The 21,478-nt window shown below is 37.5% G+C and overlaps 1 protein-coding gene across 1 annotated transcript; it reads right to left on the bottom strand.

Moving 5' to 3' along the window:
* Positions 1-821: 821 nt before the first annotated feature.
* Positions 822-21,262, bottom strand: LOC148652647 (forkhead box protein K2-like). The gene is made up of 9 exons (XM_088599627.1): positions 20,751-21,262; positions 7,164-7,358; positions 5,936-6,083; positions 5,295-5,441; positions 4,580-4,773; positions 3,966-4,162; positions 3,267-3,563; positions 2,568-2,777; positions 822-2,214 (listed from the first exon to the last, which is right to left on the bottom strand). The coding sequence occupies exons 1-9, from the start codon at positions 21,044-21,046 to the stop codon at positions 2,027-2,029; spliced, it is 1,872 nt and encodes a 623-aa protein (XP_088455753.1). The 5' UTR covers positions 21,047-21,262; the 3' UTR covers positions 822-2,026.
* Positions 21,263-21,478: the final 216 nt, after the last annotated feature.

Below are 21,478 nucleotides of genomic sequence, written 5' to 3'. Positions count from 1 at the left end.
AAGACTAATAGCACATGTTGAAGGTTGAGAATAGTATTAAACATGCTTTAAAAACTAGTCAAGGATGCTTCAATGCAGGATTTTCACTCTACTGCACATCTGTAACATTTTTCACAGGTAACTGTATAACCTTCCAGCATCACAGATTAAGCAGAAAAGCACTTACATCACTTGTCATGTAGCTTCTTAAGTCTTTTCACTTCTGTGGCGCCTCCCAGAACTGTGTGGAACAGGGGGTCAGATCCAAAACATATCATACTCAACATATCATACTCAAGTTTGTGTGCACATTATTGGAGTACAAACACCATGACTGAAAATTCAGTATATGACAGTGTACTGTCACCACTGTAAGCTGCAGAAGCCGCCACTGTTGCAAAGAAAGCCATGAGTGCCCAGTACTCAATGCTCTGCCAAGCCTGCACTGCTGCTTGGGAAATCGCGCTCACAGTAAGGTAGCAACTTCAATCAATGATGCCTAGGCCACATAGTTCAACCTGGACTCTAAGCAAGTGGGTTTTCAGTAAACTCAAATTACTATCCTATTCAAAACTGAAATACTATTTCAATATAGTAGATATAGTAGGTTATGGAATATCAATGCATATATGTTGTGTAAACCATCAGTAACTATAACCAGACATCCTGGATTTCTCAGGCTTGTGCATTTGTTGTGGCCATTAAGCTTAATGGAAACTAAAAACCAGGATCACAAAGTAAAAGTTCATCATTAGGTTCTATAGTTCGTCAGATGATTTGGATACCTTTGTAATTTGTCTTTTGGTGGTGCATGAAAAGACGGAGAATAGTTCAACTTCACGGAAGGTTTTTAAATTAATTTATAAAAAAAAGCATTTACCCACTGAAGCAGAACAAACATCTATCATTTTTTTTGCTTGGAACATACACAATCTGAAGAGAAACTTTTCTGTAGCCTGAACAGAATAAAATGATCAAGCAAGGGACTGCCAGCTCCAACACAAAATAAACAGCAGAGGATTAAGAGGGAAAAAGAAAAGAAAAAAATAAAATTAGGAACAGGTTAATCAAGTGCAGCTCTGGTCAAATTCATAGCAGTTCTTTTTTCAGTTCATTTTCAGTTAACGGCTCAGTTACATTTTTTAATCAGTTACATGCAAGCTTGATAAAGCATTTGATCACTACACATGGAATAATTTTATATATTTTCGGTTATCTGTTAAAATATGAAAATCTGTAGGTGTAATAAAGTAAGCTTCATTTGGATCCGACAGAACAGACAAAAGTAAACCACTCCATTGATAGTTTAAAAAAGGAAACTACATTCATTTTCACTGAACATAAAAATTCCACATACAAAAAACAGCTTGTGATTCCAAAGTACAGATGGAGTGATTTGAAATGTCAGTGACCCCGTTGTTTCTTTTTGCCTACAGAAATGAAAATACACCCAAAAAATATCCTAATTTTCCACATATGAACAACAAAATACTGCATATCTACTAACAACTGCATTAGGTAGGTCAATATGAAAGGCTAGCTGCCGAGATATAGGAAATGGCTCCACGCATTTGTTCCCTTTGCAGAATACACTATTGTTTTAAAATCTGGTTTACACTAAGCGCTTGTCATGCTGCCGTTACACTGGTATGTGCTCAGTCCATTTTGAAAGTTTAAGAGATCAGACGTGTCATTTATTTAGCTGCAGTCCTCCACACCTCTCCATTTCCCAGTGTGCACTGAGGTAGTTGAGCAGGAGGTACAATACAGCCTCTTGACCTGGGCCTCGTTTTTCATTCAGTTTGATTCTTACTCCTAAGTTAGTTTTTTAAGGCTTCCTGTGCTCTTCCAGTGCTGCCTGATAACAGTCTTTTCACAGGGTACCTATGTTTTTTTTTTCTTTTACTATTTTTCTTTTTTTTATTATTATTATTATATTTAAACCCATAGGGTGGTAACACATTCCAAAGTTCAAAGATGGTTTAAGTTGATCTTCTCCTTTTGGCACCTTCGAGTCGATAAAAAAAGGGCAGTGACTGAAAGGTTTTTATTTCTGGCTGCCTTGTTCACTCACAGCAGGAGTGTCCACATTTACTGCAATGACTATGCTCTCTCCCTCATCCGTTTTGATACGTTTAAGTTCCGGTTGCTCTGCCTGGTCTCCATTCTGCCGTTTCGTTGGAAGAGAGGCTGATGCAGAAGCATGGGTTGCTAACATATGTAGTGGGCTGGCAACTGTGGGAAAAACAAAACATTGTCAGCAGGAAGGTCTTCCTCTGGTTTGCTGTGAATTCTGGGAACATCTAGAAATGTAGTTACCCTTCTCTTATTCACTTTTAATGTGTTGTGGTACAACAAATATCTGGTATGCCATCAAAAACATTTCACATCTGATGGGCAATATTCCACTATAATAAAATCTCAAACAAATAAATGCCTCACTCTGTTTTTAATGATTTAGTGCTGGAATTAAAAACTCCCTAATAAGAACATTTTAATATTAAGCCTGCAAAAATAAAAACTGCATTAAAGGTTTAAAAGCATACAGTATTTGAGCACACCAGAAGATTTACAAAGCATTACCTTACCTGTATTCACTTGTCCTTGTATAGCAGTGGTGATGGGGACTACATGAGTGCCATTCTGTGTTATGGTCTTTATTGGTAGCTGGTGCTGTCCAAGAGGAGCCTGTTGCACAATAGTAACTGTCTGTAAAGGGGTAGCCTGAGACGTTTGAATAATACGACTAGCAGCTCCAATAGCAGCATGGGTAATAGCAGGAACAGGTTCTACTTTCACTGCAAAAGAAAAATGAGGAACAATTAGCCAAGTACAATAAAAAACACGACAAACACAACAGTGAAATAAAGCACTACAAGTATAAGATTTTTGTACAATTTAAAATGAAAGCTCAATTTTATACATTCCAAAGAATCTATTTTAAATAAGAAATTAAAGGTTACAAACAAGAGGACTACTTTTGGACTACATAGTTTAAATCACTTGTAGCAAACTAGCCCAAGGATATAATCCAGCATTTCTTAAATGACACTTGGATATCAGCTTCAAAATGACACCTAGCACTTTTTACACATTTCTACAACACTAAGTCAAAACAACTGACAATGCTTTACTGTGCTTAAAATGTAAAGAGAAGACAAATCCCTACATTTAGCACAATATAAAATTACACAAAGAGTTGTAAGACATTTTTGCCATTACTACATTTGGATGTCCAATACCAATTTTTACACCTCACAATAAGAGAAAATGCTTGCCATCCTTACCTTTTAATTCTTTGTGTTCTCCATTCTCCTGTGGTTCTGCTTTTGACTGATTAACTAGTGCTGCCTGAGTGACCACTGCTTGGCCGGCCACTGTATATGTATTAGCTGGTGTTAGTCCAGCCACACTAGTAACCGATACGGCTGGGATCTGGTGGACAACATGAACAGTCTGCATAACAGGCTGCTGGGATGTGGATGTCGTCACAGGAGTGGCAACTGTATAAGTGACAGGTTTAATGGTCTGTGGTAACTGTCGTTGGACTGTAATTAAAACTGGTTGACTATTAAGAGGTGACCCTGTAACAGAAATTAAATTAAATTAGCTCAGTCTGGTGGTAAACTTTTGTTTATAGTTCAGTCCTAGGAAACAGATGAAATTACTGATGTAAAACCTCTTATGATTCTGGAAAATATGTCTGCTGCCCATGACTGACTACCTCAACCCAGCTTTCTTTCTGTGAGAATTACTATATAAAAAATTTGCTCTGTTATAACTGAAGTAACAAAACATTTAATGAAATTAGATAAAAACTGTATTGCTTCATGATGTTTTAGGCATTTGTATTACACATTTAGATTAATACAACAATAGTATAATTTTCAACCGCTGGGAAATTTGTTTTGGTGGAAACCAAGGAATTGCACATTGCCAATCAATAAAGCAATACTTCAGCTGTGAGGGGCCCGCATCTCTCTTACCAGGTGCACTCTGGGCAAAGCGAGCTTCCTGTATTACTGCTAGTTTGGGCTGGACTGCAGTAGCTGGGGCAGGAGCGGATGGGGGCTCTTGCTCCATTGGGACAGGGGAGCCTTCCCTGGACAGGCTCTCCGGGGTCTGCACTCCGCTGGAGTGAGCTGATAACACCCCAGAGTGGTTTGGAGAGGCTGGGGCACTTCTGTGAGGGAAGAAAAGAAAGCAATGGACAGCACTTAAGTGGGACATCTAAAAATACACAACTCTAAAAAATTAAAAACCAAGATTTCGGTTCTACCTGATTTTTTGGTTTGGTTCTGATTTGTCTGTAGTCCCAAAATCAAAATGTTATCATGATCACAAGCAGGAATTATAAGACTCCACCTAATGATAATATAATATGCCTGTAAAGGCAACTGCAATGTAACACAAATTAGCTTCTGACCAATTGTTTATCACTGTTGTAGACGGACAATAGTATACACTGCAGTTTTTCCAATATGTTTTTCCCCACTTACATAGTATCTGTAAACTACATAAGCCATTCTTAAGGATCAAGAAAGTTAAATTCTAGCAATGTTGGTGAAAATAGTCAATACACTATGAAAAGTGCGATTACCTAGATGACAGCGGTCCTAAAGGAGTTCGAAAGCAAGGAACACCCCTTGGCCTTCGTTTCCTAAATGCTTGTTCTATGAGTTTGCTCTCTGACGCAGGATCTATCCTCCAAAAAGAACCTTTGCCCGGCTCTTCCTGTGATCTGGGCACTTTAATAAAGTAGCGGTTCAGAGAAAGATTGTGACGAATTGAGTTCTAAAACAGAAGATGAGTGTTAGTATAAACAGCACCAAGGTCTTGTTTAGGTTTCATAAATGATTAATCAAGTGTCACCTATTACAACATTAGTGAAATGCAAATTTTCAATACAACTTCAAAATCAAGCCATACAAATTGTTACGAAATTGCCCTTCTATTGCTATCGCTCGATTTGCTTAACATTACAACCATTTAAATAATCAAATCCATCTCAACAGAAGGGCTAGTAGGAGTATTTAAAACTCCAATCTCTTGTCCCCCCAGTATATAAATATAAGTGGTATAAACATATGGTCTAAGGATATTGGTTCTATGTGCCTGCATGGTTTGAATAAAAAGAATGTTGTGGTTTTACTTGTTTAAAACATGCCAAACACTCTTCATTTAAGAAAAGGCTAAAGAAAAACAATCGGTATTCCTCCAGAGAAAATAAAACTTGATTACTCAATCAGAATGCTTTCTCACCATGCCTTGATACAAAACAAATCTTAAGGATAATTAGAAACAGAAGTTGTTACCTGCCAGCCCTTGTCTGCTGTCCTGTAGTAAGGGTAGTTTTTTGTGATATGTGTGTATATTCCATTTAGTGTGAGCTGCTTGTCAGGGGCCATTGTAATAGCTTGTACTATTAACTGTGCATAAGAATACGGTGGCTTGGAGTCATCCTGCATGTAAAAAAAAAACATTGTATTAAAATGGTGTATGATCAAATTAATGCACTCATCCATTGCCGTTTTTCAGTTTTCAGTCTAATCGCAAGCAGCACAATGGAATGGTGGTCACCAATACTATCTTAACTCTCAAAACACAAGTTCAATTCTGACTGGGGAGCAACTTGAATGTCTCCTGTAAGTACAGCTTTGTTCAAGTTTTCTCCCACCTCCCAAAGACATGTTTTCTAAAATCAACATTTACACATTTGCTTGAATCTTGTTCTTACATACAAAGTTTTCTATACAGATTCAGGCAAAAAACTTATTCTGCACTGGTTTGTTGCAAATGTTTTAAGAAAGCACAATACAGACCTCTACCCCTTGTATCCTAGAAAATACAGTGTAGATCTCAAGTCACTGAAACAATAACGTACAAATAGGGATCTTAAAAACTGGGACACATATTCCTACATTTGCATGACTATCCAAATTTTCAGAACAGTTACCTTGGGACTATCTCCTCCTGATGCCTCCTTGTCATTCTCTGACTGCGAGTTGTCCCCTATAAGCTGCAGATCAGATGCGATAACACGGCTCACCCTATACCCCGAAGACCCTGCCCCTCGTGGACTTGATGGGCAGGAGTTGGCAGCACTGCAAAACAGGAGCCCAGTGATTTTTAAACTATAGCAAAGATCAGTAAGACCTGTGTGAATATTTCTACCATCAGCAGCTGAATTGTATTCAGATATATTCAGCAAACATTGTAAAGTACATTAAATTGAACATATTTTTGATTGAAATAAAAAAATTTCAAAATGTAGAAAATTAATTTGGAGTGAAAGGATGGAAAAAAGAAAATTAATTCTTAGTGGATTTGCAAAATGAGGACATAATCAAACTCTGAAAGTATTTAAAAAACAACTGTGAAACATATTCCAGACATTTTGTTTTAATAAAACTCAGCACAAGTGAATGAATTATTGTAAGCTTTTAAAATCTATCTTGCATTAATTGTCTTGCGTTAACATCATCAGCTTTTGGCAAAGTGCATTGCCAGAATGGAAAAAATACGACAGCTAGGTAATTCATTTCAGAACAAGACCAGGCAAAATGAAGTAAACATTTAGACTTTACAGCAACACACATGATTTGTAATTACCATTCCTAAAATTTATCAACAATGTAGGCCTATTTAACTCAGCTGTTTCAAGTGCTGTGATGTTGACCTTTTCAGGCAATCATTCTGAAGCAATACAAATTAGTATAATGCATATAAACATTTTCAGTGCATCTGATGGAAATACATAGATCAAATCGAGACCATCAGTCTAAGTATTAAACATACAAACAAAAATGCAATAAATCTTTCTGTTGGCATAATCTTAGTGAAATGAGTTTTTCCTCCCCAAAACTTACCATAAACACACTGGATAACATATGATACACGAACGCACAGAATGCGCCGCATTCAAGTTTAACATCAGAAAAAGACCAGATGTTAAAAAATGCTTTACGAATCAATCTCTATGCCCAATCTTCATTTTGTGGTTTAAGGATTGAATTGTAGAGATGATGCTATCCCCCCCCACACACACACTCTACAACAAGATGGAAGAATACATTTTGTGAATGGTCAAGAACATACTGCTGCATGTCATTCAGCAGAATCCCAGTCAGGAGCAGACTAAAATGAATAGCATACATGATGACTCCTGAGTAATAGAAACATACCTGATAGTTCCTGTAGGGGAAGGAAGTGGGCTCATTAGATGCGCTATGTTGTCTGGAATGTTTATTGTTAAGGGTGAGATCTGAGGCTGGACTGGCTTTACTGGTGACTCTGGAGCCTCTCGCTTCTCCTTCTTGTCACTGGACAGTGCTGTAAATGTGATCTTGATATTTGTGCTGGGAAACCTAAAGGTGCATCTAAAAAGAAAGAAAATCAAAACATCAGTATAGAACACTATTTTACAAATGTGTAAATTTTTTGACAAATATGCTTCCTTATAAGGTTTACTACATCACACATCATTCTCCTAGGGTGTACATAACCTTCAGAAACCCCTGTTTAAGGCCGCTGAACAGATTCATTTCTATATCTTAACGTTCTCGTTTCTGGCTCTATCTGGATGTACCCAAACCAGCTTGTGTTCTCTGTTGCGTGTATTATGAAATGGTGCCAGTGGGTCGAGTAGGTGTTATCTTAGCATTAATATTCTACCTCTAATGCATACAGGAGAAAAGCATATGGAAGAAGTAAAAGAGGAGCTAGAATGTACAAACTGGACGGGTGTGTGCCATTACTGGCACTGCCACAGAAACACCAGAGTACAGACCAACCCCTCTGTCACTGAGTCTGGTGATCAAAGCTCTTATTGTGTTGACTTGCTTCCCCCTCGGGCAGTGTGCCACAAAATACACGGACTGAACCTTCTGCAATATTTACATGACACACGCTGAGAGCCAGTGTCACTGACACTGGACCGACAAATCAGCCTTGTGCATTTAAAAGAAAAGCAGCTGTGCATGTGCTGCAGCTTAAAGGAAAGGTGTTAGTTTAAACATTAAAGAAATTAGCAACTACAGTGAGAGGATGCAGCTCTAAAATCACAAACGGTTTAAAAAAAAAACAAATTAATTTCTAGTGATAGATTATACTGCAAAACTATAATTATAAATTGCAGATTAAAACCCACTGCTCGGAAATAAAGGCACAAGTCATTTTACCAAATGTAAAATTAACCCTAAGAACTTTAAAGCACACTCAGTTACTGTTTTCTCACCAATGACTAAATATTATTCAAAAGATTATGTTGTACTTTGTTTCCTTAAGTTTGTTGACCTATACTCTGTCAAGAATGTGTTCCTTTTCAAAACAAGCCTAAATTAATAACTAAGGATTAGACATTGAGCCTGTGGCTTATACAAGGAAAGTGGTAAGAGTGCCAGAGGATCCGAAGATACAAGAGAGGTCCCACTTCATTCCCCAACACAGCGCAGCACCCCCTGGTGTGACACCCACCAGCCAATAAGCACCAGCAGCCCCACTATATAGTGGATTAGATTAGAGAGGTGAGAAACTGATTCACGGGTTGTTTTAAAAAGGAAATGTAAGTGTACCACACTGGAATTAACACTCCCATCATTTATGAACAGTGCCAAGCAATCTTTAATGACTAAGTAGTCAGGACCACAGTTTTAACATATCACCAGAAAGATAGACACTGCCACCTATCAACATACAGGAGCAGCGGTTTAGAACTCCTGCTCCAGAAGGAAAATGCAAAAAGATAAGTATTATCTTGCCCTTCTGAACATAACATTCAAGTGAAGAATATAAGTTGGAATAATTTAGAAATGTTACACTTCATTTATATATAGTACTTAAATACATGAAAATAACTTAGACCCTGTGGGAAAAATGCAAAGTGATTTGGATTTGAATCAGGCATCAGGATGCATAAGCCTATAAGGCCCTCAGTTCATGGTTTATAAACTCCTATTCTAAAGATGTTTAGATGTAAATAACTTACAAGTTAAACAATGTGGGGACTCTGGGCAGAGTGCATAATGGTTGTTTAATTAGTAGTTTTAGTTTCACTAAAATGAATAAATTCTAACTTTCAACTAATTTTTAGATGTGATTCCTTCAGATAAATATACCAGGGCTTTTACCCGATTAACCACCTAAGGATCTATATAATGTCTGTCAGATAGTTTGGCTTTCACGCCATTCAGTTAGTATAGTTAGTATACATTTAAATGTCTATAGTATATGCAAACTATTTATTTAAATAACATCTACTAAAGGTAGGTTTATTTTGCCAAAAAACGGTGTTCTGTTTTCAAAAACATTAATTAAGTTATTTTAATACATTTTATACTACTGTATAAGCAGAACTACTAACAACTGCTAACAATTAGCTACAGCTCCTTCTACATCTTGTCTGGAAGATTAAAAACTCACTATAATCCTCAAAGAACCACCCAGACTATACCCATTTGCTTAGATTTTAACTGACCTATTTGAACCAGTACATTTCATTCAAAACACATCACAACACAAGCACAAAACCTTTTTAGCAAAAGAATGCTAAGCATTCAGGACAGGAGTTGCATTCTTGGCAGTGAAAGTATTCACTGTGTGACAAAGGCTAGCCACAGTACTTTAACAATCCTGTTTCCTCACCACTACCAGGTGTAGAACAGACCAATGCAAGGATAAACGCCTCATTAACCCATAAATCAGAAATAGCACAGCCTCAAGATCTAATATTAAAATACACTGAAAAGTTATTTCTCTACAACTGAGAATTTAACTTTCCTCCCCAGAACTGAAATAAAGGAATTTTACCCAGTCATCATCTTTAAATACCTCCACACTAAAGAGCAATGAAATTGCCTCACTGTGGTTTGAATGCTATGTAACGGATCACTGGAGTATACAATCCCTGCTGGCTCTTAATTTCTTTGATAAGCACAGAATTCATCATCTCTAAATCTTTCTAATGGAATTTCATAACAATATAGCTGTGCGAATTCTTCCAAATCAGCGGCTACTTCCATGTCCAATTAAAATTGAGTCAAAACTTTTTTGCACTGCAGTGTAGTAACATGGAGTCAGGTATTTCTGTTGCTCAGCTTTTCTGTATCCATCTACAAAAAGCAACTGTGTTATCATTTAAATAATCAACACAGAATTAAAACTGAAAAAAAATCTCCTGAAACTAGGACATAATTTTATCAAGTAAATCCTGTTAAAACTACATAAACCAGGTTATGTAAAACAGCCCAGAGAAAATGTCTAGACTTCTAGACTGTTTTAAATTGACCTTATAAACTGACTTTTGAAACTGACCTTGTAAATTTTGATGATAAACTGACATGATATTTTCCAGTTTATTTAATCCCTTACTCCCTGCTATAAACCTTTTGTATGATTCACAATTGCAAAAACATTTTCACTGCTTTCACCATCTACAACAATGTATAGCTCCACACAGTTATTCCTACCCTATTATTTGGAGACTAATTCAAGCTTAATTTGATATACACTTAATATTTCTGTGGAAGTGGCATGTATAATCAAATTCTGTTTTTGGTAAAAGTAAATAAACAAAATCAGAAATTTAATAAAAAAGTACAAACCTGAACATTTAAGGCAACATCTTTTCAAAATCAGAATGTTTCTATTTTGAATTATATCACATTATTCAAAATATTATATCTCCGCCTCTGCTGATGGTGGTATTGAATGACAAGTTTCCAATCACAAAATGACCAAAACGCACCAAATTTTCAAAAACAGTAAATGTCCATTAAGCAACAACAACAACAACAAGAACAACAACAACAACAACAACAACAACAACAAAAAGGAGTATTGGCATAATTTATTTAGCTGGTGAAAGCAGAAAACCAAAATGCTTGGCAGTGCAGGAAGAGAATGTTGTGTAAGAAGAAGAAACAAAAACCCTGGAAAGCAGCAATCAATGAGAAGTAGTGCAAAGGGCTGCTGGTGTAAACCAGACAGTAATTCATGAAAGCTGCTCATGTGATGGGAGTGGAATCTGAGGCTCCCCCGACTAGGAGTACAAAGAACAAGCTCCAGCAGAATCGGAGTGCTTCCCGCTCTCCAGCTTTTGTTTCAGTTCAGGCTCAACTGTTTAAGATGCCAGTAGAGTGTTTCTTAGCGATACACTAAAACAACCCTGTAAACAAAAAAGTAAACCTTTTAATGCCAGTCTATTTCAATATTAGAACTTTAAGACCTCCATCTTAATTAACAACCAAGCAACTCCACACCATTTTAAAATGTAAGAAACTGAAGAAAAAACTCCTTCATCTGAAATTTGTTTTCAATGGTGCAATTTCATTTTAGGCCCATTTCAGGGTAAGAGAAAATATCCTAGGGGCTCTAACACAAACAATTTATTATGCACAACTTTCTGTAAGCACTCCTCCAGTTAAGACTGGCCTCATGTGAAACAGCTGTAGTTCAAGAACAGTTATTCCCAGATTTATTAAGACTTTATATTGAAGAAAAGCCCCTTTCACTGTGTAAAAACTGCAAATTCACTACAAGTCTAGCTTGGTTTAGACTCAAATGAAACATAAGGGTGTACTCCTTCTAAGACAGTACCCTAAACATCTGTATTTTGCAATCTAGGGATGTCACATACCAAGTGGTTTTACAAAATAACTATGAAAACATGAGTATAACAATAAATGTAGATAGGTCTTACCTCTATTTGCCTGGATATTATGCAAGATGTCCTTTAGCAATTTTCCAGGTATTCACAAATACAGCTTCAGCTTTGAAAACAGATTGATTCTGGAATGCATTGAGTAGAATTTATGGAAAAAATATACCTGAATACACCCTCATCGTGTCATTACAGTACAATTCGGTTTTTGGTCTGTACTAAAAATGAAGAAGTCATTTACTACTAATAATACAGTAGACACCTAATCAGCTGTGGTTTCTCTTCGCAAACACACTTTCAACAGGCAGGACTTATCTAGTAATAGAAATCTAAAATTACATGTAATACTGTATAAGCACTGTAATACTGGAGCAAAAGGAATGTGAGAAGAGCATGATGCAGTGGGTCTAAATTGGGGATCAGGACAAAATCACTTCATCGGTGTTAAGAGCTAGGCAGTCCGCAAACAAGAAAGAGTTGCAATTGTGCCTCGAAAAGCATGTTTTTCTCTCTGTAGAATCTGAGAACACAGGAATAATTGCAGGTTGCTTGCACATGCATTTTTATTAAATACTGAACACTGAAATATAATACACCCTTACTCTTGCCACAGGAAATAAGAGCCAAGAAATAGCAGTATTTCACTACACTTTGTAATGTTCATACATTTCAGGGCTATTTTTCTATAAACCAATCACTGTTTATAGAACACAATCTAACAATATTTCAGCATTAACAAGCAAGACTGTGCTAGGGTATAGCAAACAAAGCTGGCTATTACACAGGTGAATTGAATCGTTGGTAAACAAGGTTCACACTAGCCAACCCTGGTGGGTGTGCTAACAACCTTAGTATTTGTCAGACAGCCCTAGAGCCTAGGCTGTATAGTTTACAAGACAGGATTTTATAGTATGTGAAGAGAAAAATTATACAACTAATATATACACCTCACATTAGTATATTGAAACTACTCTGCTGCCAAATATTCTAAGTGTTTTTTCAAGATATTATTTTATTTAAACTTGTTTTACATTCAAGAATGTGAAACAAGCTTTTTTTAAAATCAAAATTAACTATTATATTTCTGACACTGGTAGTCATCTGCCCATTATGTCTTGCAGAACACAGAAGTAGACAGATAAAGGCACAAAGGTGGATTTAGTCCATATTGCTTCTACATTATTTTCACTATAATCCCTAACGACTTAAATGCACTTGGCCCACTTCTTCAAACTTTTTAGGGCAGCAATGCAGAAGACTTCACATCTGGCCTACAGCCAGGCCTCATACCATAGACGTAAGCATTCAGACTTCAAAAAATTCAAAAGCAGTTTGGACTCCATGATGAGTGATTAAGTTGTTGGTGTCACATTAACAAATGACACTGTGAGAAACAAGGGAATTGTGCGCAGAAGCACTCTCATCAAGCAGCCACACACCTTGGGCCAGCATTACCTGCTTTTGCGTCTCTCTGATCTGCCTCAACTCTTTCAACAACCTGGCACAATATTCCAGTAAGACAAGTTATCCGTTTACCATTATAATCCAGTGGAGAGAGTTACTAGTTTACCATCTGCAAAATGGATGAAATGCATGATAACTAGACAAAACAATACGTAGTTCTTTTAGAGTAAAACAAATTAAAGTCTATTAATACTTGACCCACATAAAAACCACCTCTATAATTCCAAAGTATTTAAAATATAGCAGAAGCAGAAACTCACTAATAATGTGTCAGTATGGCATCATCTTTCTGAGCCCATCAGCCCACTGTTTTATCTTTTAGCTATTGCCTTTCCACTCTAAAAACTTCATTATCTTTTCACAGTACCATATTACAACATGTTAACATGTACAGTAGCAGTAGATCTACGAATACAAACTAATAAGTGTGATCTTACAATCAAAATAGGTGAACTACTACACGGCATTTGAAGCTGTGGGGTGGTTACAAAGTGCTTACCTCCTCCACAATACAAGCACTAGTAAAACTAGTTTACACAGAAACAGGAAAACAAATACCTTTAGATCTGTAAAAAGGAAATTTAAAAATATTTATCTTTCAACTCTTCAAATACATTACTTTTGGTATAAAAACATTAACACGTTAATCTCCCCCCAGGGATGCGCAGCATGAAGAAACAGTAATAAACAGTTAAAAACTTAGGAAAGTCAGACCATCAGAGCTGCCACATGTTCCCTCTGCAACAACACAGCTGTGTCTCAATCCACCCATTTTCTCCAAGTGGCCTGGCAGCTGCTTCTACTGGAACTCAAACTGCAGCCCTCAACACAGTAAAATGGAGCAAAACCAATCAAAGTAGTACAATGTTTAAATGTTCTCAGCTGCATTTAAGAGTTCTCCCTTGAAATTTGGTATTTTCGAGGACGGAGAGAGTTTAAGAGTTTGCAAAAATGTATTATTAATTTGGCATGCTTGCAGCTGCTAAGCAACAAGGTGCTGTTAAGGGGGAAGAGTCCAGCCTTCCTTGCTACAGGTGCCACGCTAGGTATGTAAGAGAAGCAGACATAAAAATGCCTCAATGTTCTAGTTTAAAATAAAACTTTTGTTTTGTTTCAATCTAAGGCGCAGCTGAATAAACCTAATTTTCCTTGCTTTCTGGATTCAGCATTTAGTGCATTCAAAACCCCAGTAGACTGCAACTACTATTCCCTACTTTTTTCAGCACAAAAAAGATCAGTCGCTTCAATAATTAACTGCTGTCTTAACCCTGCGATCAAGAATTCCTGTGAACCCCAGAAAATGAACCGTGTGACATTGAGAAGACATCTTGTGTGATGCTTCCACTGCATGGATTTGTTTGGTCTCAGGATCCCGGCAGTCTATTTGTGTATCTTCACCTGTTCTGCACTGGCAAAAGATTGGCTGGATACTCACTGAAGACTTCAAGGAACTGACAGCTTATTTTAATTACAGCCAACTTTGAGCACTAGGGTTTCAAGACACCCTTCAACACCCATGGATGACAACTGAAATGCTCCATGGGAAATGCCATCTCGCTGCTCTCTCATTTGCCTCGATATGATGGTCCTCAGTGATGACCTCAGCAGGGCATCCTGACCTCGGGTCTGCTTCAGGGTCCTCACGCTCGGCACGCCAGTTTTATCACCATCCTTGGCCAGGACCTCAATGACAACCTAAGGCTTAATTTTTGTGAAAAGAGTATTTTTTTAAAGAGATTCCCATCTCCAAAGGTTGTTCTCCAGTGGAGCAGGATTTTTGTTTCAGGATAACGTCACAAAATCATGATTTCAAATAAGCAACAATCAAACTGTCATGGCTATAAATACCTAACTTGTTGACCTGCGCTGATATAGCTCATAGAGAATGATGTCCATGATGAATTCTGCATATAATAAATTCTATCTTTTCTTTCAAAATTGAGAGAATATGTACTTAGGGTTGACATTTAAACAGTTCCATTGCATGGGAGCTACTCCTTTTTAGAAATGTCCCCAATGTCACGGTCTTTGCAAAGTGGCTAATGTGAAAAGGAAATATGTGGTAATATTTTTAACAACTACTCCACAGGATTGCTTTGCAAATGTTATTACTTAGAAAAACGTTACCACAAAATTATCTCCACTATGACTATAAAGATCAATATAACCATCATAAATATATGCAGAAACAGACTTGCATGTATTAAAACAGTGGTTGGAATCATACCATTTTTGAAGAAGGGTGAAACAGTATGTCAGAAGTGAACAAATCTAAACTAGATTTTCTGCTGTGTCGTATAAACTCCTTTTTTCTTCAAATTACAGCCACCTTATTGTTTCTTCTACCATGAGGCAACAGCATAAATGAAATTTTAACTCATGCCAATCTTATCCAGATTTGAGAGAAAAGAAATTTTACCTTAGCAGGTTTTGAAATGTCAAACAGTACTCTTTGAAATCTACTCCAAAACTTGAGCAATAAAGTAAAACATAATAAACTGCAGTTTAAATCAATCTGCAAGGCCTTTTGCTACTCGTGAAAAACAATGCACTCTATTCTGGCATAGTTGGATAAATATCGGTTTCAATACCAGCAAATATAGTTTGTTTTAGCTACTATTACTTTTTACACAAATGTATTCAAACACTTTACCACTGCTACAGAATTCTAAAAATGTAACTCTAAGGATTCTGGTTGGACCTCCATCTAGCAAGTTAAGTCAAACTGCATTTAAACACTTAGTATGTTACAGTTTATGATGCACATTTTCTTAATTCTCTTCATCTCTCAGTCTTTAATTCACACATGACGTGAATTCAAACAGCTCTAATACCTATTTTAATTGAATTTAATACTGAAAGTTGGCCGTTAATTGTACAAAAAGGAACTTGTTTAAAAACAACAAAAAATGGAGGTTCAGGTTTAGCCTGTGGTTTTTGCTTTGTGATATGAAACTTCACAGTTCGTTTACAATTACTCATTCCACCCAAAGTCTTAGTGATTTTTCATGCCCCAAAAGACGAGTGTCCCACCTGAACACATTTCTGAAATACATTCTGCTTCTAGAAACGAAACCAATTTGTCGGGACATAGGTTTGGTGTAAAAAAAGACAATATACCCATACTGGACAGATGAATCGTCTGTTAGATAAAGTATTCATACAAAGCTTCACAAAATTCTACCTGGAGAAATGCTAGACCAAGAGACTCCCAACTTTTATTTCTGATGTGTCTTTGGTAATTAAATATGCCGGCAAGAGAGAAGACACTATCTGCACAGCATGCAAGAATGTGCTCCCACACACCTCACTCCAAGCCCAGAGTTGACATTTTGTCTTTACAACCAAACTAAAGAGTTATACCAGAACAGATTCTCATCCGAGTGCAAGATGAGCTCTAGAATCATGGGTTCAAGCCTGGAACATGTGACAAGCTGGCGGTGATGGGGATTCCCCCAAGCAGCTAGTGCAAAACTGGCTGAACGCTGCCAAGGGCACCACAAGATTAATTGACTAGCTCTCCACTGGCTTTCAGTAACACAGCGGTCCCTGCAGCCGGTACATGTGACAGGTTAAAACACTAGTGACTCAAAGGTGGGTAACTTGGAGGACTAAGCCTATACTTTCTCATTGTCCCATGCATGAGTTTGTTGGGTTGCAAGTCACTTGCAAGTAACTGCAAGTCAAGGTGTGAAATACACCAAAGAGGAACAACCAACTGGAATAACCAATGGTGTTGCCCCAACTGTCACTCAGAGTTAATCCAGACTTCAGGGTGTGGTGGGATATATCGACTCTGGTTATTCCAATGCGGGTAGGTATAACAAAAAGAAATCAGTGGTTATAGATTTCTTGAAAAAATGCCAGACAGCTCTTACCTAGCCTTTTCGAATTTAGACAAAGTAAATATGACCAGTTTGCCCCTGGTTCTTGGAAACAATGAAATTTTATATCACACATCATTTTTACTTTTCTATACCTTGTCCCTGCAGAGTTGCAGGGCCTGTGCTTGGCATGACTGTTCAGGAGTCTTTTAAGACCATGGTTTACTAAACATTGTAGGCAGAGGCTAAATGTACAGTTAAACCAATATGGTTTAGTAGTTCTATTTAAATACCACCAAAGATATACAGATAAACAGACACATGGGCTGTTTATCATTGCCTTCAATGTCACTCATATACTGATTAAAACCCCACTGAGAATAGACTATCTGCTATATATTTGTCCTCTGCAAAATACACTTAAGTGTCTATCTGGATGATACAAAATAAATGCACTCTTTACCAACTGCTTGTGCAGCAGTCTACAAATGTTTTTCATTATACAAATCATTTTGGAACTATTTCCGATGATACAAATAAGCAGCACTAATGACGACAGTTTTGTATTTTATTACATATGAGCCACTCTTTAACTTTCTGGATCATTCAGCTCTGAAGGTACAGTGCCAATGGACATTTGGAAACAATCTTATGGAGTAAGTCAGAAGGCATTACTATTATTAACTACCAAAACAATCACTCTATTACCAAAATTCAGAAATTGCCAATTCTGTACTCAACAATACACTGGTGAAGGGTCTTTGTCAGCTATTCACTTTCTTTTATGTACATCTGGAAAGATATTAAATGAATTATTCTTTAAACATACACTTTCAATAATTAGTAAAAAGACACTATCCTTTTTGACATGGCAACAGTGACTAAAACTATAGCTCCATGTAGGCTCCATTTTCCAAATACATGATGACCCTGGAGGCTGGGAAATCAATCAGAATCAATTTGTACATGTGTTTTGAAGCTAAAAAATGAATAGTGTGTTGTTTAGTCTATTACATCGGTGAAACTGACTCAAGCAATGTGTAAGAGTGTTTATCAAAATGACTCACTTTGTGAAAAAAGGACAGAACTGAAAAGCTTTGGAGAAAAGGCAAAAAGAAAAAGACTGCATCAACTTAAAGAAAAGATGCCAGCCAACACCTGAAAAGGCTACACAAGGTATCTTTCCATACAATGTCAGTATATACAGCCTTGGTATCATAAACCATCACAAAGGAAATATATTTCAAAAAACTTAAAAACCAATAATAATACCTACCAGCAATGTGTATTTACGACAAAGGGAATATTAGATCCAGTATCGTTCCATACAATTTTAATTTTAGGAAAATTCTATAATGAGATGTTTTTGAAGCAACTCTCAAAAGTATGTGAATCATTTTAGTCAAATACACAACCACTGATGTCACCACCCTCCCCACCCCATCAATACTTCTGTTACAAAGGAGAAGGCATCAATGAAGTTCTCAAAATCTTTTTGTAGGATATCACCATTTATTTTAAGTGAGAGGTGTCTCACTCTGCAGTTCCATTGATATTTAATTATTCAAAAGTGGTAGGCTCTTGTTCTTAAAAATATAGCACCTTTACATTGAAACAGAAGTGAAAATGTTACAATATGTATGAATGCTTATTTTTAAGAAAAACACATAAAACTGTTAAATCTTGGGTCAACAGAACTTTCTTAAAACAAGAAGGATTCAAATATATCACCATGAGTGGTGAGCAGAAGAAAAGGTGTACTATAAAGACTCTTTTACCAAGACAAAAACACATTTTAATGACTTAATAACTGACCAAAATGTGAATTATCTGTTCTTCATGTAGCATAGCCAGGGAATTTCAAACTATCTTTCCCAGTTTAAAACAACATGAATGCTTCCATACTTGTGTGCTTTGATAACTACATACAGTTCTATTAAGCAACACAAGGCAGTCAAACCAATACAAAATGGCAAAACCAAAACATATACTTTACTGGCACAACATATCACAGCCAAAGACTCAAATCATGAACCTACTCCAAATCAATACTTGTTTGAAAGAAGACTCTTACATCTCCTTAGCAATATAAACATTTTTACTCTGCACAAACTCACCTTCTCTTCAGCTGTGGCAGACTGTTCTCGGTGTACTGTATATTTTCCATTTCAGTTATAGCTCACAAACCCCAACAATCTCAAAAAGCATAGTGAAAAAAATATCACTGAACTCTTAACATCATTTTTCAGACATTTTAGTTGCTGAATATCAAAAACCTTAACTACTCCAAAACAAAAGAAATGGTTCCAGATTTCCTCTTCAGTCAACAATTAACCGTTGGCTGGAATCCTGTGAAAACTAGTATTGCTCACTCTGCAAGCTGCTACATAAACCAAAGCAAAAGGAAGCTATAATCAGTTGCTTTTAACACCGTAAATAAATGTTTTATGAATGATTCAGATTCCTGCACTTGTAAGCAGGATTTCCTTCCGGTGGCTGTATTCACTCACACAATGAGGAAACCAAATATGTCAGACATTTTTATATAGCTGTAACTTAAAACAGAGTAAATACGTACAAGACGTAAAATAGAACTGGAAGGGAGGTTTTTAACAGAACGTCTCCGGAAGCTAGCCTTAAGTGGGCTCTTTAATAAAGCACAATTTCAAAGGTGTTCAAATGCATTTCAAACACATGACTAAGAGCTGATTCTTTTAAATCAATTGATATGTAAAGTAAAAACACAACCACGCTGCATTCACCAAAGGTACGAGTTTATTACGTGACACAAAAAGGTGCCACTCAAAACCATTTTAAAAGGCATGGTTCTACTTTTATTAGTCCTCAGTGGCCAGTTTCAGACGTTAAGAACACCAGGCAAATGTGATTAACAACCAGATGTTTTCTAGTCTTAGAAACCAGAATTACAACTGTACAATCCTAAAACGTCCACAATTCTCACAATAGGCTAGAGTATGGTGAAAACATCTTTTTTCCTAATTGTTCCATGCATGCTATTGAACACTGCGAATCTAATTCGTCACGGTAATTAAAATGCCAACAGCCAATTTTGCCACAGCGTTAAGAACGTATGTAGGCCAGATAATACACTTAACTCAAACAGCGACGTGCAAAAGCGAGCGACTGACCTAGAGCACGTTTATCCAGCGCATATGTTTCAAAGAGAAAACCAGCTGAATCTTAAACTGAGATGAGGTTTTAGTTGTAAAAATCTTATTGGAAGCTACCATCTGTATTCAATTCAAGTATTTAAAAACACTTCCAGTTAAATTAGCATTATGACGTGCTCAAGTTTCAATAGTTAACTGTAATTGCAAACCCAAACATTGATAATGCAATACCTGAACCGTCCTTTTATTTCTCTAGGACAATGTAAGTTATACATTGAAGGATCCTTATCATGCTCAATTCCACAACACGGGATATCGCATGTATACCATTCAGCGAGCATTAACTGGAACCTTATCACGGTGTCAGAAATCTGTATAAACAAACGAGGAAATGTTTTAATTTCGGTTTCTTCACGCATGAAACACCGATTTCTACACAGTATTAGTAAACCTGATCTCCGGGAACAATGCATTCTAATTTCTGTGGCAGAAATAAAGCGAATAGCTACAAAGAATAACAGAAACGAACCAAAATATTTACTAGATAATGCACGACTCCCCCCTCCCCACTCGTGCTTGAAACTGCTGGGACACACACACGTTTTTCAATCTGCTGTATTGTTTCCTTCTGCATACCATTAACACGTGCAATGGGGAGAACAGCAACAATGACACCAATAAACATCTACTTACACTCTTGGTAGCTGTAGCGGAGGAGCCCCCCGTCTCTGGAACACCCCGTCCACGAACACCCCGTTTTTGCCGAGGCAGCGCAGGTAGAAATCTCCCCCGCCGGTCCCGTCTTCGCCGGCGGTGAAGATTTCCAAGTGTCGGCGGGAGATGAAGCTCGAATGGCCCATGCTCACGTCCACGGAGCCCTGCGACGAATTCCGCCCGATGGTCACCGAGCGCTTCTTCATCAGGTACTCGAACTCACGGCCCTCAAGCCGGGCTACCGCCGGCCCGGACACCCCGCTCACCACCGCCATTTTACTGAATTTGTGGGGTCTAATACACCAAACGTTTTTGTGGAGAGAGTGGGGGGGATACGTCTGATTTTGGGTCTCGAATGGGTTGCGAACTGAGTAATTTCTAGCAGGGGAATCCAATTTAAATCTAGTAAATTTTAGTAGGGAACGTGCCAGACCAGGGACAGCGGCTCCGACCCACCGCCGCGACACAGAGAGAAAGGGAAGGAGAAAGGACCAACCAAACAGCACGAAGGAGGCGGGCGCTAGATGACTGACAATCGTCCTAGGCAATGAAGAACGAGGAAGGACGTGGAGTTATAGGGAGACCACCAATGGAAATGGAGTTATGGCCGGTTGGTAAAGCTTGCATGTTTGGTTGCATTGTGAACTAGCACGCAAATGAAAGGTGGTTTGAAAAAGAAGGAGAGCGGCGTGTGGTAAGATGGAGAG

The sequence above is a fragment of the Lepisosteus platostomus genome, chromosome 11 (genome assembly GCF_059453375.1).
Source record: "Lepisosteus platostomus isolate fLepPlt1 chromosome 11, fLepPlt1.hap1, whole genome shotgun sequence".
NCBI classification, from domain to species: Eukaryota; Metazoa; Chordata; class Actinopteri; order Semionotiformes; family Lepisosteidae; genus Lepisosteus; species Lepisosteus platostomus.
The sequence above is the reverse complement of the archived record's forward strand: the minus strand, read 5'-3'. Positions and strand labels throughout refer to the sequence as shown.